A 27,550-nucleotide genomic window follows, 5' to 3' on the forward strand; every position below is an offset into this window, starting at 1 on the left:
CTGCCACACATGAAAAGCATTTTTTTAATATTACTATTTAAATGTTGGAATATATTGGCATGAGCTAATACTACAAATAGAGATGATTATGGATAAATACTGCAATATAAAAATAGCAACAGGAAATATTCTATGCATCCCACAGCCGTCGAAGCAAACCCACGTTGACTGCCCACTAAGGAGTGTAGCATTGGCATCAGCGTACAGATCCGGAGTGGAGTTCTCGCAAGAAATGCTCTGCTCCGGAGCGGAGCACCACGTAATTGAACAGCTCCGCCTCAAAATGGAGCCGGAGCATAGCAGAGGAGCTCTTCAGCTCCCAGGTTATAATCGTATTTCTTCATCATATGAGAAAAAAAATGGTAAAATTTTTACGCAATTCAACAGAAAAAAATTAGAGCAATTGATGCATGTGTAACTCCGGTCACGGTTCATTGAGAATACCTACCTAAAAAGATGGTTCTTAATCAGGAAACTTTAATATGTAATGTGTACCAATTCTCAGCTATAGTAAGATCACTAAACATTAAACTGCTCTTAGTTTTACAGAATTATCAGTTATTTGTGAATGATTTTTAAAAGATCATTTCAACGAAATGATTTTGATTTTTATGCAAGTACATGCAAATACAAACAAAGTGAAAACACACAAAAAGATATCGCCTACATTTTTAAAGAGAATCTGTTAATCCTAGTTAAAGAAATTATCTTTAACTAGGATTAACAGACATCAATCTTACAATTAGTGTAAATCCCAATCAGTGTTAATGATTTTCCCAATGGGAATGTTACACTCAATTACATGAGTGCACTTTTTTGACACCAAGTGCAGTGAGCAAGGTTTTCACTCACCATAATAATAAAGCGAATAGACAGATATAAAAGAATTACGTGTGAAATATATAAATATATTTTTCTTTAAAGTACCTAATTTTAATATTTAAATTGAAAGTATAATGGGGAGTTTTACTGACCTGGGAATCTTACCTAGCCTTGGAGCAGCTTGTAAACTAGATATAGTTATTTTTATGTACAGTAAAACAGACAAAATAATGGAATTTTTGCTGATTTAATTCCATTAACATAAAAATGTTTACATTAATAAGTTTTTACTTAACTCTCTTAATACCTATGTTGCACTTCCGGCAGTATTGTTGAATAATTATCCTGATTATTATGTTCAATGTAAACTTCATTAAACTGTTTCCATGAGTCTCACAGGACATTAACCAATCAACAGGTATGCGCTCCTTTGCGAACTTCATTATTCTATCCAACATGTCTTTCTCATACATAGAATTGAAAATTATTTGATCACCAAACTTGAATAAAGACCCCACTAGCCTGCACAACTTATCCGATGGTGTTATCAGGTGTTTATCTTTGTCTTCTATCACAAAACCCTCAGAGTTATCATTATTTGTGACAAGAGAGTGGCATGTTCCACAAGTAATCTTACTGACAACAAGTCTGGCAGTGAATGCACTGACCCACATCAATGACTGGGATTCAAACAAAGCAAGTTGAGGCTCTTCCCAAGCCCATAGTGTATCCAAAGCTGGAATATCAGAGCACTTACTCCTAAGCTGCTTATGATAGATTCCATCACTTTTATTTTTACACTCCGACCGTATATCCAACAGCAAGCAATCTTCAGCACTTTCCCCAAGAACTTTATGGCTAGATTTCAACAACGACTCAAACAGAAGATAAGTTTTCAGATTTGCTAAAAATTGGGGACACGTTATTCCTTTGCTACGGTCCCCAAGAGCAGAAAATAGCTTTCTCATGGGATCCAAGTTCAATCTCCGGAGAGAAAACCTCTTGATATTTTCCTGCAGCAAATCTTTCCTAAGTGTGAAACAGCTCTCAATGTTGTTCATCCATCCATCCTTGGCAACTGTATGGATCACCTTAAATGAAATATAAATTTATTTTTAGTATAATGCACCTCACAGTGGGCTGAAAATGAAAAAAGCTGGCAAAAAATGATTCTTTTCACATTTAAATTTGAAAAAAACGATTATACTTCCAAATTATAGAATAATCAGTGACCATATTTCTGTAATAGTTTTATTTCTAAGTTGTTTTCTCAAAGCAGGAGACGTCTGTCAATGTAATGTAAAATTATCCACAAAAAAATTCCCACTTTTTTTTAAATTACTGAAGTTTATTGTTTAAGTTACTTTACGTTTCAAGATGCCTAAATGTAAACCATTCCATAGTAAAAATTAACATTATTAGAATCTGTTGTGGTGAAAATTTTAATTCTACTGATAAATATTATTAGTTTTAATTATACAATGAAAATGTCTTATTTTTCACGTATTGGAAGTGTAGAGTAGAATGGTAGAGTAGAGGAAAACCTTATTTTCACTTTGCTTCACTTTTTCAAGCATTTTCCAACACATTATTCAGCAACATATCAACTTTAATTCTTAAATGAAAAATCCAGCCCCATTTCACCTCTCATTTCGTCTCTCCTATCAAGTTATGTGCATCAGTGTCCAACCACCCGATGTGGTGATTTGATGCGAATGTTTATTCAGACTTAGTTTTAGTCGAGGATAATTCACGAAAAGTGAGACAAAATTACAGTTTTCTAGACTTGCATACATTTAACATTCCACATTAATCATATTTTTCAAATTTTTCAATGGGCACATCACGATTTCCTTCACAAGACGCAACTTACGGACTCAACAATTGCACCGGCAAGTCAGAAGCTTGTCTCGGAAAGCGAACGGGCTTCAAATAAATATATTATTCTAATTCTTGAAAAACCCAATTCTAACCACTATGCACTCTCATATTTTACTATCCACGCTCTCCTTGGCCTTAAATATACCACATCAGCTCAAACATTGGAAAGCATAGGCGGATCTAGGGGGGAGCACAGGGGCACGTGCCCCCCCCCCCCCAAGCCCTTAAAAATATGCAAGATTTTTAATATGATCCCATTATCATTGCGTTCGTTTTGTATTACGAGGTATCCTTGTGCCCCCCCCCCCCAGAACAAAATCCTGGATATGGCCTTGCTTGTGCCCCCCCAGAAAGAAATCCTGGATCTGCCCCTGTTGGAAAGAGCATGAGTAGCGGAGTGCCGCAGCGGCAGTGGTTACTACCCTGCCAACCATGTCAATCCCTATTGTGCCTGTAAACCCAACCTCCGTGTTATGATTCTTATCTAGCCTTTAAGAAGCTCTGTACTCAATACAAAGCTGTCCATTTGTATTGTCGTATATTGTTTTATTTCCTCGGCTTATGAAGGGGTTTTTGCACTTTTGAGGATTGCTTCTCTTCGACAACCACGCAAACGATTTGTAAGAAGTAGCTCTCATGGGGTTTTCCACAAATGCTTCTTTCCAATAGGTAGAAAAATACTCTCTTTCACGATTACACCGAGAAAATTAGTCAATTTATCTACGTGAGTGAGAAAAGATCTCAGTGCTTGTCCGACGGAAGCAAAGAATCAGCGTTTATCTTCCCTGGATCATGAAATTTGGGCGTTGAGGCCAAACCACCACTAGTGAAGCATATCTTGGAACGATAAAAAGGTACACTTCCCAAGTAAGATATCTCAGTGATTGAGTGTGTTTTATACAGGGAATCTAAATGGTTTGAGCGAGAAAGCATCAACAGCAGAGCTTTTGCTAATCACATCCATGACATTGCACTCACAAGGGAATGATTATTCTTCAAATAGGTATCAACGAGGAACTCATCTCAAGATTTGCCTCAATTTTAAAAACTCTGTCATCGGAAATTGAGATAGATTACGGCAATTTCAGCAGGTACCTACTGCTCAGAAGCTGCTTCCCTATTTGTGGAATTGTATCCGTGGTACTACACACCGCCCACCGCGCACAAGGTGCTGTTTCATGGAGCACCAATTGCCAAGGCTGTAGTGCTTCCAATTGACCAACTTTGGGAGGAAGATTTGGAATCTCACCACAAAGATATCAGAAGATTATAAATACATCATCAATATAAATTTTTGCTTGGTGATTTCTTATTTGTGTTCTATTAGAATAATTGTTGACACACAGTTCAACTGTTAATCGACTATATGATTAATAAAGTTGAAAAATATACTTTTATGTATTTCAGATAAAAAAATTTATTTAAATAATTAAAGTTAATGTAATACTTCTAACTTTTTTATTACTAACTATCAATTTCAATGAAATGTTTCCTCTCTACTGAAGCCGTCAGAACAGTTGATTTTTGGATTTTTTTTCAGTCTCTGCGAATTTGTTTAAAAAACTTTCTGGAACAATTTTTCCACAAAATTTTATACGATTCAAATTATATATAGCCTAAGCAAAAATAGTTATAAGAAAGATTTCATCGAGCTACTCCTAAAAATATGGAAGATATGATTTTTGGACAGCTTTTTTCAATTTCAGCCCACTGTGCACCTTCCATCAATAATTTCATTTTGCCAGAAGAACTATCACAAAAAAGATAAAAAAGAATAAATCCATGAAATAACTTGTACGTATACATTTACTACATCGGCCGGATAAGCTTCCTGCAACTAAGTTGCATGGCCACTCGTCAGTTTAACTTAAAGGAACATTCAGGATTACATATATCAGTACATGGTATGTAGAGCTAGAAGATGGCAATGAAGGAATTTATGGGTTCTGGTTGACTATGTGAAATCAAAGAGATGAAAATTAAAACATGGAATTTGGAAGTTGGGGTATTTGAGCCAGCGGGTAACATCAGTTATGCCCAAGACATGTTTCAATGGTATCCCTTGTGGTGCAAACAACTTATGTTTGAATGAACAAGGACAATCTACTATAAGCCAATGTGCAGCATATTGAAATGAGCATTGCTGAATACTATTAAAGACTGTTAACATATTCAACCAAACCGACTTGAATGCATACATGGGCTACAATGCCAAGATACCAAACAATGCTATGGGTTAATATGATTTAATTCTTTCCCAGGAAATCATTCTTAAGTCTTCTCAGGATTTCCAATGGGTTAAATATTTATCCATGATTTCCATGGACAACACATGCACCATCTTCAAAGTTTATCGGAGTTAATGAAAGCCACTGAGATGTATCAATAAAGCTTAGCAAATCACTCCCTTCATAAAGAATATAAAAATTAAAGATCTTCTCCTTTTTATCTGAATTTTCAAAATCTTAAAGGCGAATCAGGAGAAACAGAAGTAACATAATTGCTGTAATTAATTATAGATACATACATATTAACAACTTTAATTAACTCAAATGAATTCAATTAAGTTACCCTAATGATGATGGATGAGTTGTCCGTGAAAACATTGGTGCTACATAAATACTTTACTAATAAGATTTCAACAGGTTCCAAAGGTTGTTACATTTCTCAATTCATATCCCTGACTTTTTTACATCCCGGGCATTTACTAAGTCCCATGTGGGTGCGGGAAGATCTACATTGCTGAGATGGGCCGCACTACAGATACGTGAACTAATACTGGGGTGTCTGGGGGTGTGGTATACCCGCCAGGGTAATAGGGAGATGCGGGGGCCCTCTGCCAGAAAAAAATTAAGGTAAATGGTTCAAAATGTTGTTTTACGGCCTTCTAAGGGATATTTTGTTAATACTCACACTATTCGATAAGCAATATTAATCCAATTAAGTAAAATAGACTTAACTTAAACATTTCTCAGAGCTCTGGGGGGAGGGGGGGTTTATCCCCCAAAACCTCCCCCTCGCTGCACCACTGCAAAAACACACTCAATAGAGATTTCGGTTATGCATTGAGCAACACTTGGAAACCTGTGCTCAAAACAATCCAAATGGCTCGGCAAAATCATCACCAACACGCCAGCCAATCAGAGAGCATTGCTGATGACAGCCAATCAGCAGTCACTTGATCATGAGAGTGACTCATGGTTCCCACTCAATCTAAATCATAAAATTCACGGTTTATTCCAGGTTTTCACGGTCTACATGAGCAATTCCACGTAAATGTCATACTGACTGGTTAAATAAAAAAAGTGGTTGGAGGCTCTGATATGCATCAAAATTTGTGCTATAAAGTCTAGACTTTCGTTATTAAGTGCTGACACTAGCATGAGTCGCGTGTGTCTCTGATAAGAGACATTTTTTTATGTGCTCACCACAGTTTTTAGCCACATACTAAATTTAATGAGTCTACTACGCGCAAAAAACACCTGTTTCACTAATTGATTTTTATGGCCACTGTATTAATAATTTTTTTCTATTTTGAGGTTCGTTCATTATTTTGAATGATTTTAAGGGTTTTCGCACAAATTTGTTTTGTTTATTTTGAATTAAAGAAGTTATTATGTAAAATTTTTTGGCAGTGAATAAATTTATACCAGAAGGGAATCACAAAAGTCAGTCCGTGACATTTCTGGTCAGTCTGTGACGATGCTTTTCAAGAGGAATTACTCCTCTGTAAAGTCAGTTATTGTAATGGGCTTTGCAGCATTTTGAAATTTTCATTTGGTGTTCTGAGATGTATTTTACTGAAACTCTGATCGCTCTTTGTTTCAGAGCAAACCTTAGAGGTTTTACTCTGAGCTGAAAGTTCGTTTCATTTTTGTCAGTCCGTGACAGTGAATTTTAAGTCACATAAGTCCTGTATTTTTCAAGACAAAGTAGTGTATCAACCAAAATTAAACTTCACACCATTGTGCAGCAATTTGGAAGTTGAAAAAGTTTTGTATGTCAGTCCGTTCGCGTTACGTGTGTTCTTAAAAGTTCAAAAACCTATTGTGACGGTCAGTCCATGACGTGTGGAATCGCCCACATGTCTTCAAATTCATGGCTTGTAGATAAACCATTTTGTAGGCAAACGCAGCAATCAAAGTGCTATCTCTCCTGACGTCACATATCGTTTGAAGAATTCAGCTCCGGCTAAAGGTTGTGAGTGGGAAAATAGAGGGACCACGAAAGTTAAGATGTGTCTGTATTTTTGCAAGTGTTAATGAACACTTTGTTTACCAGTCTTCTGGCTTTGGCACAGGCTTAAGGTCAATGTGTCATCATGGCACACGGACCAAGAGTTGCACTTCGAATATATGTGTGCAGATGAATCTGTGGCCATGTCTGCGTGTGGCTGACCTTGAAATGTGATCGAAATAACCATTTTTCTTTTAATCCGTCAATCATAGTTCTACGATCATAAAATCACGATTGAGAGATTTCTAAGGTTTTATGACGAAATTCACGGCTTTTTTCAGGTTTTTTCACAGTAAACGAAATTCACAGCTTATTCACAGTTTTAAGGTTTTCAAGGTTGAGTGGGAACCCTGTGACTGCATATATTATTTAATTATATACATACAGTGAGTACTCGTTCTACGTCACCCCGTTTAATGTCATTTCGCGATAACGTCACGAAAATTTTTCGACCGTGATTCGTTTATCGTCCCTTCGCTTCGCGATAACGTCACATATTTTAAATTTCGCGCGAGAAAAAAGGCGAAGTGGCAGGGGTTACAGGTTGTTTGTTTCGTGGGCGGTAATACGGTCAGTCTATTCAAAGTGTAAAACGGTGTGTATATTGTTAATTGCGATTACGGTTTTGGCAAATTTTAGCATCAGAGACATTTCCACGACAATGTCCAAGAGAACAATGTTCACAATAATTTTGGTTCCTGTTACTGCGACGATGTTTCAGCGATGATGATGCCCAGGCGATGCCCGCCCGCCTCAATTCGCAATTAAAACCATCTCTTCGATTTCATAATCCCAGTTTGCCCGCCCTCGCTCATTTCCGCCATTTTGATTTCGCTCCTGACCGGTCCGAAAAGAAATTCTCGTAGCGAGGGTAGGGCCTATGGACCGGAGCACCGGATCCCCGGTCTGTAGCATCTGGTAGGATTCATTGGACCGCACTATAGCGAAGTCGAAAAGCAAAAGCGGGAAGATACAAAAATGGAGAAGGATTTACGTCACTGCTGCTATTGTCGTCGATGAAGACAGGAACTCGTATTTATGCCATAGTTTGGCATTCCCATCGTAAAAAATGCCCCAGATATGATACGCCAAAATTTTTTCGCATAGGAATTGTGAGGTCTAGGAACCGATATTCAATTTTTACATTGTTTTTATGGGATATTATGCTTCGATTAACGTCATTTCGTTTATCGTCACATTTTTCAGGAATGGTAGGTGACGTTAAACGAGGACTCACTGTATACATACTATTTATTTTTTATTATTATATTATACTAGGTAATTTATTAAATAATTTTATATAATGCATATAAAATTATTTAATAAATTACCCAGCAAAGCCAGATCAGTGAGTATCACAAGACTGAAAAATGTGCTGGAAAAGTGGCAGTGCAATTATCCACTGAACTCAATTCATGAATATTTTGAGCTGGACTTTTCTTCTCTTTTATTATAAATAGGGATGAGTCGATTCCACTTTTTTTCGATTCCGATTCCAATTCCGATTCCTTCAAATCGATTCCCGATTCTCGATTCCGATTCCATCGATTCTTGTTCCTTCTAACAGGTGGGATTTTGATTTATCTGTAGCATTGCTGTCTTTAAAATTTAAGAAATAAATAGAATAAAATAACTAGGGATGGACGGATCCAGGATTTTTGGAGCCTGATCTTTCGAACCGGATATTTTCGATTCCAAATGCATTTTCAAATTCCTGCCATTAAACAAAGTCAGTATTCAAGTTTATTCTAGGTACATACAATTAATAGAATGCTTTTTAGATTTTCATACACATTTTAATATTTTTATAAATTAAAAATCTTTTTTATAGGCTTTCATGTTGTTTTTTTAAAACATCTTTACATGCTCAGAACCTGAACTGTTATGCTTGGGTTTGGAAATGAAAATAGGAAAAATCTAAGGATGAACCACTGACCAGTGGCACAGCAAGAGAACCCCACAAAATATAAAAACACAATTACTTTCCTTCATAAAAGGAAACAAAATATTTAAAAATCATGAATTTACAAAAATGAAAAATGAAAAAAATGAAATTTTGGAAAATGAAGTTTTTTCTATTATGAAGGGTGTTAAAATCAGTTTGAAACCCTCTCCTTTATACCCTGTTGTTTAAAAATCCCCCCCCCCCCTGGTTTTGGACCCCCTCTTAACAAAATTCCTGGCTACCCCCCTGCCATCGACTGAATTCAAATTTTCCTCACGCACGTTTCCCCCGAATTTTACTTTCTTATCGCATACGGACTTTTGTTTCACCCGAAAATGCTTCGGTATGGTGAAGTGGATTTAGCATATCCTCGCGATAATTTGCGCCTCAGTGCACGCACATGGCATTCATTGGTTCTCCATATCTCAATGGAAATGTTTATACACGATGAAAGACATTTTTATCGGTGCATCATTAAATTGAATTGTAACTGTGCAATTAGCAACACAATTAACAGTATTTAAAACTGCATTAACGTCACGTGCGACGAGGTACTCAACCGCTCAGCATGAGGAAGGAGTGGGCAGCAGAAGCACATAAAGGAGAAGTGGAGGGGAAGCAGCTGTGGCGTAGCCAGGAATTTCGTGGGGGTGGGGGGGATCCAAAACCAGGGGGGAAATTTTTTTAAGAAACCGGGCACTAAATAATGGGTTTTTAAACTAATTTTAACACTTTTTATTATCGAAAAAACTTAATTTGTTAAAAAAAATTATTTATTCCTGAACTTTTAATATATTTTTTTCTGTGAAGGACAATAATTGTGTTGTTTTATTTCGGGGGGGTCCGGACCCTCCCCCTGGCTATGCCACGGGGTAGGAGCGCATACAGGAGAGGTGAAGAGGAAGGAGTGCGCTCCCTCCGTATTTCAAACAACAAGGCTGCAAATGAGGGAGTCAAGGATGAAGAAGTCAGATCTTGCTTCAGTGACGTCGTTGCCTTCAAAGCGAAGCCGGGCGCGCTACGTGAAATATGTAGTTGACGTTTCCAATCCGTTTCTAATTGTTTGAGGGGTTAATGCTGCAATTGTTTCTTCGAAAATTGTGCTGTTTAGACAATGTTGCATATCAGTGAAGTCTAATTGTAGAATTGTGGATAGAAAACTGAGTGGCAATCAATTAGAGCTGAAAAATAAACAGAAATATCGCCAGGAAGGCGTCTCGTTTGGTCTAATTCTTTTTTAAATCTTGTGCATTTCATCTAATTGTCGAAGCTATCGAGATATCTTTGGGCCCAGAAAGTCACTCTCCTGGCATTTGTCGTCTAGAAACGGAAAATTGAGGCAGGTAAGCCAAAAAAGGTCAGTTGGTGAGACGAGGTAGGGATGAAACACGCTTCAATTTTTTTCGTGTGATTTGATATTTTCCTTTGAATACAATGATTTATGGTCCGTGTGATTTTGGAAATGAAATAAAATAACAGAGGCACGAGCTGATGGACGGCCGAGGGTGGTTTTCTGAAATCTGTGACTTAGTTACTTTTGACGTGGTTATTATCCTACGGCGCTGAGATTCCCCCAATGATTGCTCAATCTCTTGGGAAGAGTCACACTATACGCCAGCCTTTTTTATTTTCTGGATGAAAATCCTAGCCACGGCTGAAATTCTACTCGTAACCTCTGCGAGAGTTTTCGAACAAAACGGTTCATGAGAAGGACAAGAATCGTATGCGACGGCACATTCGAAGAGAGAATCGGAACTCTTTCCACCCTGATGGGGCGTTGCATTCACTGAAGCTATTATTTAAAATTTCGGATCAAGATCCGATGTCTTCCGCGACTTTGGATCCGATGCATCCGATGAATGACAATATCCGCGGATATTTGGATCCGAGGTATCCGATCCGACCATCCCTAAAAATAACAATAGCCGCGGTGGCTACATTCTCGTTTGGCCGTGGTGGCTAAACAATAATGTAGCGTTCACTGCGTCCATACATACGAGAGGAGCCTGGCGGGTACGCGGTGGCGGCCGACCGCAACCTGTCGAGTCCGCCCGGATGCCGCGGCGGCTAATGCCAAGCAAGTATCAACTTTCTCAAGGGTTGCATTGATGAAACTGGGCTATACAAACGCGAAGGTGTCTAATTTTATTATTATTGACGCAGACGCGTGTTAGTCTAAAGAAGCCCGCTCTATATAAAAATAAACCCGCTCTCAGAGCGTATTTATAAGAAACTTTTTTTCACAGGAAAACTCGCTCCCTGCACGTTTTTACTATCATCAGACTTCAAATATCATTCGAAAATAAAAAAAATACTTTTTGATCAATTATACTTTAAAATTGGTGGTCCAGAATTCTCCGAATGTGATTCATAATCGCAATAATTTGATTTGTCTTGACCAGCGGTTAATAAAAGAACGGAAAACGTATGCATAGCTTCCCGATCCCGTGGTTTCCAATTTTTTTCTCTGAGAGTTGTTCATAAACACGAGGCATTTCAGGGTTCGTCGGTTTGTCGCTCTTGCCGACATTTTCATGTTTCCGAGGCCTCTTAGGCATGTTCGTCGCAGCACCCGTGTGCCAGGCGTATCCTCCGCGCGGGCAAGGCTGACACCGCGGCCGCTTAGGTGTGTGGCAGCCTTTATGCCCCAAACGTATCAGACTTATAGTCTATGCTCAAAACATTTATCTTCCAGGAATCGATGGAATCGGAATCGACTTTGGGCGATCGATTCTCGATTCCGATTCCGTGCCCGAGAATCGGTGGAATCGAGAATCGACATTTGGAATCGACTCTTCCCTAATTATAAATGTAATCTTTGTAATGTATGTGTTTCTAATGTTTTGATCCAATGTACATGTTTTGAATGTTTCGTTGTATTGAATGTTTTTATAAATGTGTTGTACACGATAACTTGACAACATCTGCGAGGGCCAATCCTCGCCATGGATGAATAAAGATTATTATTATTATTATTATAAGCAAGGAAAAATCTCATTCACAGCCCTGAGGACGATGACCGAGTCGGACATCGAAACGTCGGCAGTTACACAGTTCCTCACCCACTGGCAATCCCGAGAACATTTACGAAGTCTATTCGCTGGGAAAGCACTTAAATCTTTCTCATCAGCAGTGAGTGACAAAAAGAAAATGCGCTGAATGATGATGTATTAATTCACAATTACCTTGAAATTTATTGGGTCATAAAATTTCCAATCTGATATGAAATCCAGAGACTCCGCCCAAAGAGCACAATGAGTCGATTTTTCACTGACCACACAGTGAATCTTTCTGTTTTCTTTAGACTTCTGTTCCCGGTAAAAACTGTCAAACAAATTGTCAATGGTCCTGATGACACTGGCTGTTCCAAACGACTCCCATGGCATGGGGATTCTCTCAGGAGCATCTGGAAAAATCAATTGAACTCAATACACTACTGTTTTAGAAAGTATCAGTGGTGTTATGGTGCTGGAAAGTGCCAGAAAGCTGTTCCGGCACTGGTTTGAAAAGACATAATAGTCAAACATCACTTTACCAATTTCAGTGCCTCAAAATTGCTAGTATATACATTTGTACCCAAAACAAAACTTTTTGTAATAAATATTAATAATAACTTGTAATTAATAACACACACACACAGAGTAATATATCACTTGTAAAATACAGTTAAGGAAAACGCGTTCCAGTATGGCTAATTTTGCCATGATGCAACTGGCAAGGATAGACGATTGTAGCCATCTGGGCTTAGCTATTTATACATCAATATAGGAGGATAAAGAATGCTACAGCTGTGTAGAGCACAAACTTGGGTTTAGCACACATTTTATCAAAATCAGTAAAAACATAAAAAAATAGCTATTTTTATTCCATGAAGCCAATCATTAAACCTTCTTTTGTACATACTGATTCCACCTCAACTATTTCTTCTTTTACTAGAGATAACAATGGCTTCTATCCAGTAGAAATTTAGTTTTACTCAACCAAAATTAATTTTGAAGTTTTAAATTGCAATGAATAGCATTTGTCATCAAATAAAAAATTGAGTTGACAAAATTATTACTACAAGTGGTGCTTACTATAAGATTTAATTTCTGCAATACATATAAATGCTTGGACGGAAACTTACACATTATTAAAATATAGGTTCATATTGTAGACAACAACCCTCCTTAGACATAAAGGCATTCCATTCGTGCTTTACTTCATGTCTAAGTGGTTCTAAATCAACTGGCAACCAGCCAGTTCATAAACCCCCATAAGCAATATATTATAAACAGACCGATACTGTCACTGCACAAACGTTCAACAATTGCCCACCGAATCAAATGCACTTATCTAGTAGCCCTAGTGGTACTATATGAGCGGATTTGATTCCGTGGGCGATTGCTGAGCGTTTATGCACTGGAGGTATTGAGACACTTCATAGCCATGACATCTTGTAACCAGAAATTTTAATTTACATTTTTTTAAATTTGCAATTCAATAAATGAACATTTTATTACTGTGAATGGCATCGGGTCCGATTATACATGAAAACTATTCATAGCCAAATGGACAATTATTCAAACACATGCATAAAATGTAACAAATATTTGTGAGTGGTAACCTAAGGAAGTAAAAATATTATGTATCTACAATTGGAATAAAGCACAGGTATGTAGTGGCCATACCATTTTGACAAAGTTATGCGATTTATTAGAAAAACCAGAAGGCTAACCAAAAATGCCAATGGGCTAAAAGGAAGGCAGCAGGACTTTTTAACTAAATATATCTCACTAAGTAAATTACAGTCAGGCATGTAGAAAATGGAATTTGGATCAAAACTAAGTAAAATACATATTATTATTATAAATGCATGTGGTGAACATTTCGAATGAAACTTAAAAGTGCAGCTTGGGCTGGATTTGAGGTAGAAGCCAGCGTGTAACCAGAAGAAATAACATTCCTTAAAATTTTCTAAATAACTACATGAGTAGCAGAAATGGGATCATACAAGGTGCATTTGCTGGAGTGTTTTTACTTCACTAAATAACCACTCGGAAAGATTTATGGCGTGTTATCTACCTATATTTCTCAGGTATTACCACTGTCATCATTCACCATATGACTGGTAACAAGATGATCATTAACCAAACTGAGCATTTACAAAATAGCAAATGTAACTGCGTAATAGGTAATTCAATGCAGTAGTAATGAAATGTTGAATTTTCAGTGTCCATTAACCAGATGAGGGTTACAAGGTGTTACTTACAAATTGGTTGGTAACCACTAAGTGTGATAATTATCAATCGCTATATGCATAAAATTTAATGAAAATGGCACTGCAGTCTGTTCAGGGAGTAGGGAAAAGTGGCTATTTAAATTTGAATTATTCATGCATCTATTGAATGAATGCCTTACGATGCTACCTAATTTTGCTTTCCAGCAACAAATTAGGTGTATTAGGAAAAGCATAGCATTTGTTTAATTATGCCTGCAACAATTCAAAAATTAGTACAGATCTAGTTTGAATCATGCAATAAAATCAGTTACACCTTCATTATCCAAATTCCAGAAAACAGACTTACCAGTAGTTGCATAAATATACATTGCTGATGCCACAGTATTGCTAATGGTTTCAGACACCAAGTTCATCTCCTTCATCATGGCCTCCGTCGGTTCCAGATGGTTCTTCGTCAACTTTCTAGCAAGGCAAAACTCTTCTTCCCGTTCTCTCTCAAACAGAATCTTCAAATGATCCCACTTAGCTGTTTTACCTTTGCACTGGATGTGATGCTTCAAGAAGAAATCTCGGAAGATCTTTAACAACGATGGAGGATCATAAAATTTCACAACTTTGTAGCCACTTGGTGTGATGAAAGGACCATATGCTTCAACAGCAATGTATGTCTGCAATACACTTGTATTTTTTGCACAAGGATCACAAACAATGCCTGACACAGTGAGTCCTATCTTAGTGGCAGATTCCAATACTTCTGCTAATATTCGTCTCAAAATGACGAGTGGCACATCCTTATGACACAGGTAGTATGCCAAGGGCTGGCACCAATTCTTAAGCAAACCCCTTAACATAAACACTAAGGCGTAGCTGGCTGGCATTCTGCTTTGTCCGTGACTACCCAAATCCTCAAAGCCAATGATTTTATCCACTTCCATTTGATACTGCAGCCCTGGCTTCAGAGGAAATTCATCCATCAACAGGACACAGACTTTGTCTTTAGGATTTTTCATCTGTTCCACCTTGGTGGTTAAATTTTCAAAAAGTATGCTATTAATTCCAGGAGGGATGTCAAACGAGTTAAGAAGGTTTCTAAGCTCACTACGAGGGGGGAGAGCTAAGATTTTCTCCAGAATGATGTATAACTTGGGTGTTTCTTTGTTGATCACAAGTGCTTTAATTTTTTCCTCCATTGTCCATAAATTTGCGATGTCGTCTTGCTCATCAGCCGAAAATTGCTCGGCAAATAACAATGCAGCAGAGTGAGATAGTTCACGGTCTAACTTGCGTGATTTCTTGGAAAAGCAGATATTACTGATCCCTTCAATGCTTTTATATTGAAGTCTGCACCTGAATAGAAACTTGTAAACAGCCATCTGCTTCGCCTGAAGCTCCTTTATCAACTTCGAATTTATTTGGGAAAGTTGTATTTGACAATTACTGTTTCTCAAATCCCACAACAACATTCTGATTTCACGTTTCTGGCTGCTGTTAGCAACTGGCTTTTCACATCCAGAGTCTATTATCCTCTGTAGATCAATATATGCTTTGGCTGAAATAAATAAATTTGTCATTAGTTGTATACATACACAGTTATTGAAAAAGTGCAAAATCTTGTGAAACATACCCCAAATCAGTCTGAGTTTGAGCGTTAGTGAGAGGACCAAATATGTGCAAGATGGTATAAAACAGGTGTTATGGGGGCACAGGTCACGGAAAAACCAGCAAAAAGTGGCCAAAATCGCAATTTTTTTTTTTGCAGTGTTCCACCACCTAAATATTCCTTTTTCATTACATTAGCCGGACGTTATTGAAACACTCCTTTGAAACACATTTTTTCTTTGTGGCCCTCTCAAAAATATTTTATGAAAACTAGAGTTTGAAATTTTCAAATCGACGCCATTTCTCCTTATGCTACTGAAAAGTTGTGAAAAAAATTGGGTATCTGCTCCATTAAGAAAGCCGTCAAATGCTGCAAACTGCATTGAAAAATATGCTTTCTTCCCCAAGATATTTAAAAAAGTGGAAATCAAATTTTCGAGCTAGCCGGCCCTTGTGGGCCTCTAACGGGCTGGAAGTGTGGAGAAGTTAGTCCTTTTTGATCCTAAATCCTATGCCCCAGGTCCGGGAAAAATCCCAGAGGGGGGACTTTTCACCCTCTTATTCGGCTTTGCCCTTTCCATGTGATAAGCAAAAAAAGAAGAATTCACTCCAAACTTTAGATTTATGAGATAAGCAACAAATATTAGTTGGAAAAACACAGCAAATAGCAGTGGTTGACCGCATGGTGGGGACACAGGAAAGGGCTCATCTGAGTGACCGAGGAAGGGCCTTGGCTCGCACTTAGCTGAGTCTCGAGGGGCAACCTTGTAGCTGGGTCTATTGCGTCAGTGGTGGTCACTTTCCCCCACCCCACACCACATATACCTTTCATTCGTTTGCATCAAAAAATTAACACTGCACAGTGGGGTGCTCTCATAAAATTAAAAAGGTAATTTTTTTACATATCTATATAAGTAAGTTAAAGTTATTAACGTATGCAAAATATGACTTCATAATTCTCAATATTCTTGTTGCTAGAGACCTTCAAAGTTTGCAAAAATTACTAAATTCTTTCGCGCTACAAGAACACCCAGTGACACCAGAATGCGAGTAAGCAGACTCGCTCCATGGCAATAACAAAACAGTAACGACAATAACAAATATCTACAATGCTACTGATTCATAACTTGAAGGGTGTGTGAAAAACAGTTGTGAATAGTTTAAAAGTTTTTGCGCTGCATGCATTGCACAATGGTTGACTCCGATTTCGTGAAGAGGCAGTCTGGGAACATTATTAAGGTATATTAATTCATGGCTGCTTATTTCTTCTCCAGTAATGAATATTTCTCGGCGCTGAGTTGAGAAGCCGTGACATTGAAAAGTAACATAAATTAAATCAACTATCTCCTTCTCTTGTAATCTAAAGCTTGGTTTGTATCTCATTTAACTACTGTCATTTACTCGTTGCTTTTAACGTGTTCTTGGTGCAATATTGGAATATGTGAAGTTAACGTTTTGGAGAAATACAATGGATCATATTTTATGCCGATTTACTTATCATTCCTAAGGTCTCGGAGAGAGACATAAGGTGTTTCAGAAGTTTGTTAGATTCAAGTGTTAATACATTTGAGCGTTTGCACTGTTGGGGCTAAGGTGACACCAGAATATTAAGTGAGAACAATAATCTCAGACTGTGGAAATCGTCGCAGATGAGGAGGATGAAAAAGTAATAACCGCTATTCGTCAACACTGCTGCATCTTCCAACATGCATACATTCTTTAAACCTGCCAATTATTCAGGATAAATATTACAAATGCCCGATGATTAAATTAACATACAAAAAATTAATTGTATAGAGAGATAAGATAGGTTTTTCTAAAACTGGTACAAATAGTCTACTGGCACCATGTAAACATATTTTTTACTGGACTCTGATGTCATGCACAGCCAACATGGTGACGGGTCGTTTGGAGCGCAAGATTAATATACAATTTTCAAATTGGAATCCTATGAATAATACACAGGTTAGAGAAGAACTGCTTTCAATGTAATTTTCAGCACGAAAGATTTTTTTTATTGCATAATCATCCATTTTCAATGGAATTCCCCATTGTGGCTTTCTTTCTTTTGCTAATAAAATCCTCGCCACATATGAGTGGCACTCAGCACGAAAGGATTAACCCACACGATGAATGAAAACTGAACTTTGTTTTTCCACATATATATTTATTTAATCCACGGTTTCAATGCACTGCGTCATCCTCAGGCAAGGAGTACAATGAAAGATCGTCTTATATACCTGACTATATAAACAATAAGTAGTATATAGTCAGGTATATAAGACGATCTTTCATTGTACTCCTCGCCTGAGGATGATGCAGTGTGTCGAAACCGCGTCATAAATTAAATAAATATATATGCGGAAAAACAAAGTTCAATTTTCATTCATCATGAGTAAATTCCATAAAGTGACGCCTCAAACCATCAACTTCGTTAACCCACACCTCAGACTATTGAGTTTTTCATAAGTTTTTTCTTTTGAAATCAATGTGAGTGTGACTATAAATTCTCTATCTTCCATTCAAAAGTACCAGAGGATGTGCCTTGTCGAAACCTATGTCGTATTTTCATACATTTAGGTGGATTTACAAAGCTTTTTACTTTACATTAGGGAAGGCTAATTTTAGTAAAAAATTTAAAAGTGTAAACAACATTATTGTGACTGTACAGACATGAGAAGACACACTAAAAATATGGATGACACTACAAAGATCAACTAACCTCTCAACTCCCTGAGGGTCAACTTCATTGGGTTGATCAACTCCTTTTCCCAGCTATCTCCACCTGTGTTGAAGTGCAAAGATATAGTTATTATATTAAAATTCATGAAAATATCAAAAGGGAAAACCATGTGCCCCCTAAAATAGTATAAAAATGCTAGAAAATAAATAGTAAAAGGGGAAATACAGTAGAGTAAGCTGCAATCAACATGAAATGCTTTTGCCATGTTTAAAACATGAGTGCTAAGCAGCTTCTAATTGTAAGCAGAAAAAAAACATTGAATTGGCCCAAATTTACATAAGTATCAAGCTAATTCTTATCGGCATGAAGTACATACAAGCAATTGCTAGGTGTATGAGTCATTGTCATCTACAATCAACACTCCAAAGATATTGGAAATAAAGAAATAAAAGTTTGTAAGGTTCACTATTATTTTAATATGGGCACGACCCGGGTTTCATAACATGGTTACGTACGAAACCCGGGTCGTGCCCATATTAAAATAACAGTGAACCTTACAAAGTTTTATTTCTTTATTTCCAATGTGGAGAGGTTTCACAAAGTAAAGCCAGAAGTTATCAATCCAAAGATAGGTTACAAACAGCTCCCCACTCTTACCCAGCCATATTAATACAGCAGTAGGGATATTCAGGGATATAATTCCAAACGAAAAACTACTTTGAAGTACAAAGACCAGAGATATTTCAGACACCATTCACTTCAACCAAACAAAGTGTCAACCAAACCAAATTCGAAGATATAAAACCGAATATGTATAAGGGCTGTTTTTTTTCAGCCTGAGATCGCTCAACAAAAATGGCATACAAGTGACAGCCCGTTGAGGGCAACTGCATGTCCTCAATACCACATCTTCAGTCATTTGCAAGTAAAAGTAGTCATTTTATGTTGATAGTATTCTCATTAGTTGCCTCAATTGATCTTCCCTCCAAGAGTGAACGGAGGAGAGACAGCCACAAAATTCAGTGAACGACCTCAGCATTGGAATGTATAAACCACTTTGATGATAAAAGTAAAAAAAAACTTTCTGTCAACTGTGGCTAGAGATGAGACAGATTCAGTTATTTTTTTACATTTGAATTTTTTAGAACAAATTAGAATGAGAATTTTGTTCATTAGAGCAAAGCTGCAAAGAGTGTGAGTGTGCATTACTTAATTTTATTAATTTTGCGTAATTCATTTGGGTAAGTGGATCACTGTTGTAAGTGTAAGCAGGGGTGCCGACCTACAAAAAATATTGGGGGGGCCCAAACCGGGGATCTTGCCCTGGGAAATATTATAAGTAGTGAGTTTTAAGTTTTATAAGCATTTTAGAAGAGCCGGATATGATCAACATTAGAGCCCTGATAACTCGAATCTTGATATCTGGACACTCCGGGGAAAATCAGCAAGCCTGACACATTTTTTCCTCACACCCATAACGAATTTTTGAGGGGGCTCGGGCCCCCTCAAGCCCCATGGCACAGAGTAGATATATACAGAGGGGACATTAGGCGACTTTACCATAGGTTTCTCTGTAATGAAAAATGCGCACGGCGGCCATATTGAAAATAAGTAAAATTATGCGGTCAATTCAAACCAAATAGTGCTAACGACTTACCATCCACCGAAAAAAGAGGGTTTTAAAATTCAAAGTAGCCTAATTATTACTTTACTAATAAAGGTAGAGCAAGGAACGCCAAATCGCACGCACAAATCCGGCAGTTATTATGTAAATCCGACCGACGACATCGAATCACCCATTCCTTGGACTTGCGCCAACACCACAAGTTCTTACTAAACTTTTTCGACAATTTCATTTCGCATGCAAAATAATACTCGTATATAAGTTTAGTTTCTTCAATCAGCAATGTAACTCAGAAAAAATATGAAATTGCTTACCTCACAGGGTCTTTAGGGAAACTGAAGAAACTCAATTTTGCTTCCGTCATGCCCGCATTGTTTTTGCAGTTAATGGCTGAACACCAAGCAAAACCTTTTCTTCTCGTCTTATTTTCCACTTCCTTCATTTTTCACGTTTCTTTAAAACACTAGTGCACTACGTGTAAGCTTTGAAGAGTGGAGGAATAAAAAACAATTTTTGCGAGAACACTCCACACTAAGCGCGAATGATAGCAACGATAGCAACCAAATAGCAACTCAAGCCACGTTTCCTTATTTAGAACATGGTGAAATGCGCAATGAACTGATTACCGCCTTCAGCCGTTTTGTCCTCTCTGTATATCCCTACTCTGTGCCCATGGAGTCGGCGCCACTGAGTGTAAGCTTCACAAACCTGCGTGTGTGAATCCCACCTGGAATTTTACTTAGAACAAATCCATGAGGAGCATGAGGACATTTCTCGATTATATTGTTTGCCTGATTGTGTGATTGAGACCTATGCGGAAGTTTATTCCCCTGATAATTCTGCTATGGGAGTGAGTGTTTGTTTTATTGTTCTTTCACTTTAAATTGTTGTATTTCTTCCCACTGACATCTTCCCAAATCTTCCCTGTTTTGCCCAGCAAGAGTATGACCTTGGGGAATTCAATTCTTTCAACCATCCACTAAGGCTTTTGCCCCTGGTGTCAAAGTGCTGTTTCGCTAGCCCAGTTGCATCCTTCTCGGCTCTTGGTGGCGTAGAAGCAAAGAAAGCTGCTTGTCTAATGTGCAACCCTTCCAAGTTTTCACCAACCCGGCCCCCTCAGTAAAATGGGACACGTGGGTGTCTACATATTTTTGAAAACAATAGCACATATGAAAAAATGGGCGTACCAAGAATCAAACATAGGGAGGGGCAAAACTAGCTGCAGTCGTTCGAGTTGCCATTTTTTGCACAGAAAAGGTAAATGAAACCAAAATTTTAAGGAAATTAAGACCAATTTATTAGTGTTTATAATTATTTGCTTGAAAAAATAAAGATTTTCATTTTAGTTCCAAGTCTTACACTAATATGTATCGTTTTTTTCACAAGGAAAATTTGTTCATAAGTTTTGTTTTGAACTAAATTTATTTTCCCTTCTAGGGGTGGGGGGGGGGGGCAGTTGCCCCCCTCCCCAACCCACCGCTGGGTACACCCATGTACGACAATGCTATTTCTCTTAATGTAATTCTGTTTATCAATATGCATCATATACCTACCATACCCCTTGAAGTAGCCATGCATATATTTTCTCGCCTACGGTGAAAAATAAACATTTTTACTATTATATTTACTTCCTGAGTTTTTTTAGCCTTAACCTGGTTCACTCATTAGTCTTTACAGGTCTAACTAATTAAAACTGGTGCAGTGGAGTAGGAAATAAATTAAACTGTTGCACTCAAACCAAGCAAAAGTTACCTCATTCTAATTTTGTTACCACTGGCTTTGATAATACATTTTCAAAACAAAAGGTATCCCATTCCCTACTTTTCATATACAAAGATTTTTCAGATCCCTGCTTGAGTGTTTAATTTTCAGCACTTAAGCAGGGATCTGAAAAATATTTGCCAAGGCCAGGATTTGAACCTGGTACTACCACTTTTGGAGCTACACAACGAACCACGACATCATATTCTTAATAGACTACAACGAATGCAACTCGATTTTTAACCACCATGTAATATGTCGGGAAAATATTTACCCTTAGCAGATACTTGGCCAAGAGATTCATTTCCTGCTGATGTGCCTCTTGCAGGTATGTTGACAAGAGATGTGCTTCCAGGTGATTTATTTTGTGAAGACGAATTTAAGGATGGCGTTGATCTTGAAGCAGCTTCTTCTAATTTCTTTGTAACTAAATATGTAAGGAAAAAATTGAGAAGGTAAACAATAATTGGATGAGCATAGTTAATAAGTGTCGTCATAAAACTGTAGTTGGTGATTGGGTATTGCTCATCCAAAACACTACATTGTGTTAGAACACTATAAAATGCGTTGATTTTTCATAACTCATTAAATATTTTTAGAAGTTACTACATTACTTATTATAAGTATTTCTTAATAAAATATAATTTTCGAAAACTATTACAAACACTAACCATAAGCGTATCGAGCACGTATAGCCGCTTTATGCTTCAAAGTTGTATAAACCATGGATTTTCCGCAACCGTAAAGTCGCAAAACATGAGCCAAGCTGCATCCCTTGTCTTCAATGAGTTCTATGATGTCAATTTTGTCCTTCAAACTCAACGCCGCTCCAGGCATCTTGATGTCACTTCTTAGACACTTTTTATCCACTAAATATCACAAAAATAATAATTTGCCCAATACGAGCTAAAGTTTGGTCCTAGACGCCGCAAGTTCACACTTAGCCCAGCTTTTTATAAGAAAACTTCCTTGAATAATGATTCTTGAATAGATTCACTTCAGAATCCATCACTGGAATCGTTCTCGAAGCAATAACACATACAGATGATAATAAGCAAGAAATTGGCAAGCTGGACTAACGACCATGCACGGCCTGACAAGATACAACAACAACAATCGTCAATTCAGCCCAATCGTTCCGGCCGAAATTGGCGTCGTTAACTTTCTCCATAACATAAACTCAGCGTGTTGCCTAAAATCACCACTGGCGGGAGCAGTAGCGGTGAAGTTGTGTGTCCTAATAATAGTGGTAATAGCAGGAAATGATTCAGGGGATACGTTCCAGCGTTACACGGACGATAGACGTAAATGTCATCGTAAGATGGTAAGTTGTAAGATCGAGTGTATGTAAACTCTCCGGTAGCTACCGCATCTACCACTAAAATATGTATGCATATTTATCATCAGTAATGTAGAGTGAATCTACTGATTCATTAGAAAATAAAATGTCATATTTTACAAATTTTTAACTCCAAATTTGGATTTAATTATTGTTTGGGCTTGGTTTTATTACTTGGTCATTAATGTTAATAATCATTTAATTTTTTTAATACGAAGTCTACTCGTAAAAAAAATTCACTATTACACCCTTGGAAGCCCGGATAGCACGGTGAATTTGCTGCAAGTTTGCAGCAAGTGTGCGTAAAACTTACCAGTATTTGTTTTGTTCCACTTGAAGCAAGTTAGCATTGTAAGCTTGCAGCAGGTATGCAGCATAATCCTACATTGTACGGTTCACGCAAATGCTCATGTCGAATTTACTGCATGACAATATTTCCTGCAGCATGCTGTATCATGTGTCAGACCTAGCCTTCGCCAAATTTGGTTTGTTTCTTGCACCCCTTTCAAATGTCCTCACGATATGCTTAAATTTATTTCAGAAAGTATAATTCTTTACCCGTTATAGGTACCCTTAGATCTTGAAGAATATATAGGATGGTAAGGACTACAGTGCTGGAAATCCATCCATCCATCACTGTGATACACTAATTGATAATGAAAAATTCACAGAAAATGTTTGGCCCACAGATTATATCAAATGACCCAAGTTTCGATGAACTATGTCATTATTTAGGTGAATTTGCACATGCAAGCTAATTTATACAATTTTTTGAGCTGGAGGGGGCCAATAGAAACTGGGGGAATAGGATATTTTTGGATGAGACACTCATTTATTTAGAGCCATATGAAAGTTCGTGTGAGCATCTAAAGGAATGGCATTATTTATTATCCCATTTCAGTTTTTTTGCCTATTTCATGGTAGTTTTAATATGGTGGAAAGGCTTGCACGTTCTTATGACCGCTGTGGGTATTATTTAACAATCACTTCCAGTGAGACTACCCATGCCAGATAGGTCAAGCCAGACAAAAGGTAGGTAGCCCATGTGATGGTGTTGCATAAAAACACTGTTCAAATGAAAGTGGGAAACCGTAACTCCTTTCTCTTCCCTGAAAACATTGAGTACAATCAAATGAGCCTCGGAAACTCATTGAACCAGAACTGTCAGCAAAGGGTGGGTGTCATTCGCAGCAGGAAGGTCTTATACTTATAATACTTATTATCATCAGTAGCAGTATCCATAAAGTAAGGAGAAGGCATCACTGAATGTAGGGCTGTGAAATGTTAGTACAATGATGAGGGTGGGTAAGTTAGAAAAGGAAATTAGAGAATGGGAGGATAGATATCCTATCCTCCTAACTATCCTAAGGTGGAAGGATAACTCACTCAAAATCAGTACATGACCCAGACTTTGCAAGTGAGGGTGGCAAATAGAGAATCTGGCTGGGCAAGCTTTGGCTGAGGAGTGAGGTAAGGCTGTCTAGTATCACCATTGCTTTTTAGTGTATACGCCAGGAAAGGAAAGGCTAGAGAAGGGTATGATCTAGAGTGTAGAATTTTACAGAATAGAAACATGGACACTTAGGAAGGAGGAGGATGAGAGAAGACTAAAGGCACTCGAAATATGGGTGAGGAGAAGGTAAAGTGGACGAAGAGGAAAAGCAACAAAGAGCTTATTGAGTATGTATAAAATGTTAGTACATACAACACCAACAACTTAATTGTGAATACTACAGTGCACAGTTTGATTGCTCTTGTGAGGAATATTACTTGCTAGAAGAAAATAATCTGTTTTTAAGTCTTTTTTATTCCCAAAGCAAATTCTCCACAAGGAAAATCTGTCATCAATCTCATTACATTAGTATTTGTACAAATGATATCTATATTAAGGAGTTGATGAGCATTGATGTGCAAAAAATACCAATATGTCTTCCTTTGTACGAACCTTTCTTTGATTGTGTGTTAGTTCTTCAAACATATATGCTATTTGGGACTTATATTTCTCATACATCAATCCCCTCCTCAGTTCATATGTTGTGGTCAGTAATCCTGACTCAAGAGTCCAAATATTGTCTTCAAGCATTATTGCAGCAGGAATTTCATAGTCAAGCAAATACACTGAAAGTATCACACCAAAGAACAAAGCCATTTACCAATAAGTAGGGAAAAGGAGAGCTTACCACATAATAATGGTTTTTGTAAAGAGTAAATAAACTATCATAATTAATGAGGAACTTTGTCACAAAATGGCAGTGAAATTCAATTTATTGTCTTGGGAAATAATTTTAAAGCAAGGCTTCCATGGTTAGAATCAATATCACTGCACTATCTCAATCTTTGGGGTGAACCTGCGTCCAGTTGTCACTGTTCGTATACCTGGCTGACATTTCAGAGGTGATGCAGCATTCCATCTCCTGGGTACACCAAGCAATCAACTGATCAATCACTAGTTGATCACTTGGTGTGCTCAGAGGATGAAGTGCTGCATCGCTTCCAAAACATCGGCCAGGTACGTGAACAGTGACAGTTCAACATGGCAAGATAGTGCAGTGATGAGAAATAATTCCCTAGACTTGGAATCAAACTACAGACCTTTGGCTCCTGGGCCTCTGCGTAGACCACTACACTATCCAGGATCCTTGATTCCCATGACAATTTTACTGAGGTTTGTAGTGCTTGGGGTTACTAGTTAGTTTTCCTTTCCTATCTATGTTACAGTCCAGCCGGCAAGAGTTGTCCGATGGCACTTTAAAAGGAGGGGCGGAGAACCCTGCGCCAACATGGTTTGCAACCAATCGCTGTCCCCCAAACGCACCTCACACCATTGTCTAGTCATACAACGTTGTCACATGCATGTGAAGCACTGAAACAAGGCCTTTCTTAGAATCACCAAAACAAAGGATTCCTCCTTTGGATCCTTCACGCTCGTCTTCCCTTCTGGCTCCTTTCTTCACGGAACCCTTTTGTTTACATGTGATGTGGGTGTTTCCCTTTCTTACCTGGCAACCTTGCCCCCTACCCCTTCTAGCTGTCAACTGACAACTCTCAGCGTCCGGACTGTAGTATCCCGTTTAAACAGGGTTAGCCAACAAAAAAAGTTTCATGTAGAATACTAGATGTTTCAGGAGGAATCTGCAATACTTCAAGAGGTGGTAGGGCGACAATTTCAAGCATTTTTTCCATAAACATGGGGTCTGGTCGAGCTCAGTTACTAGCTATGGTAACTCAAACATATTTTTTAAATTCACTTTGCAGTTGCCATGTAAACAGTTTTTCTTGAGTATCCAAGCCTTTTCGACATTTTATTTAATATTGCGGATTTTTAAGGGTATTAAACAAGTAAGGTAGGACGAAAATGTGTGATTATAATTGGCAGAATATCTCAAAATGGGTGAGATTGTGCGATCATATTGTTGATGCTCACTCAAACCTCTCATTCATTCTTCTCAATTTTTATTTATCTCAATTACCCCTGATAACAGCACAATGAGGTGTTTACATTGGGAGTTCAAACAATCAACAACGGACGATCACACACACCCATGTCCTGGAAGAGGCAACCTATCCAGGCGGGACTCAAACATGCGATCTTCAGCATGGTAGTCAAGGACTAACCCCCACCGCCACCGCGGCCGACAAGTTTAGTTAAGCTCAAAGAATTTCAGCCAGATTGTCAGTATACCCAGCTATGCTGATAATCAAACTGATTCAAACCTGTAGGATGGTGAAAATCAGATTCAAAGTACAGTTGAGGACATCAAATACGGAATCCGGAAAACCAGAAATCCAGAATGGGTCACGGCTTACTTTGCTACATAAGCATCTACGTAGAGATGTCATAGGTGATCACATGTACACCCTTCACTAAGGAAAAATACGAGTGATGAAACAAGTCATCAGTTCCACTCTCCTTGATTATATGACTTAGAGAAATGGAGAATGCACCTGTCCTACTTTAAATCAAAGAGGAGTTAATAAAGTTAGAACGTAGGTTTCCGCGGCGATGGTTTGATCTCTGCATTTCTTCCGGGTTTCCTCCCGCGTCAGCTTGTTTGTGAACAACAGTTTCGCTGGCTATCCTGCCAGCGTCTTCAGGTCGAAGGTGTCGGCTGTCGGTTTCTGCCTAGCTTATATACCGTAGGCTGGATGGGAGCTGCACTGTGATTGGCTGTTTGACTGGGCGCTTCTATCTGATTGGCTCTCTCTTGGATTACTCTTAGGGAAGCAATAGAGATTCAAAAAATACCATTGAATTTCAATAGAGAAGATGGATACTTCCTTCACAGCGCGTGGATATTACGGTATATAAGCTAGGCAGAAACCGACAGCTGACACCTTCGACCTGAAGACGCTGGCAGGATAGCCAGCGAAACTGTTGTTCACAAACAAGCTGACGCGGGAGGAAACCCGGAAGAAATGCAGAGATCAGGAGTTAATAA

At 38.0% G+C, this 27,550-nt stretch overlaps 2 protein-coding genes across 3 annotated transcripts in view; both read right to left on the reverse strand.

The window, feature by feature from the left end:
• Positions 1-1,047: 1,047 nt before the first annotated feature.
• Positions 1,048-23,075, reverse strand: LOC124168095. The gene is made up of 6 exons (XM_046546209.1): positions 22,444-23,075; positions 22,047-22,199; positions 18,427-18,489; positions 14,452-15,654; positions 12,070-12,290; positions 1,048-1,913 (listed from the first exon to the last, which is right to left on the reverse strand). The coding sequence occupies exons 1-6, from the start codon at positions 22,607-22,609 to the stop codon at positions 1,110-1,112; spliced, it is 2,610 nt and encodes an 869-aa protein (XP_046402165.1). The 5' UTR covers positions 22,610-23,075; the 3' UTR covers positions 1,048-1,109.
• Positions 23,076-24,900: 1,825 nt separating this feature from the next.
• LOC124168452 (fatty acid CoA ligase Acsl3-like) overlaps positions 24,901-27,550 on the reverse strand; it is a 30,621-nt gene continuing 27,971 nt past the window's right edge. For both annotated transcript variants that reach the window (XM_046546702.1, XM_046546701.1), the window contains one exon: positions 24,901-25,229. In XM_046546702.1, the coding sequence (XP_046402658.1) occupies positions 24,997-25,229 (233 nt within the window). In that variant the 3' untranslated portion in view covers positions 24,901-24,996. The remainder of the gene's footprint in view (positions 25,230-27,550) is intronic.

This window comes from Ischnura elegans, chromosome 11, assembly GCF_921293095.1.
Source record: "Ischnura elegans chromosome 11, ioIscEleg1.1, whole genome shotgun sequence".
In the NCBI taxonomy this organism is placed as follows: Eukaryota; Metazoa; Arthropoda; class Insecta; order Odonata; family Coenagrionidae; genus Ischnura; species Ischnura elegans.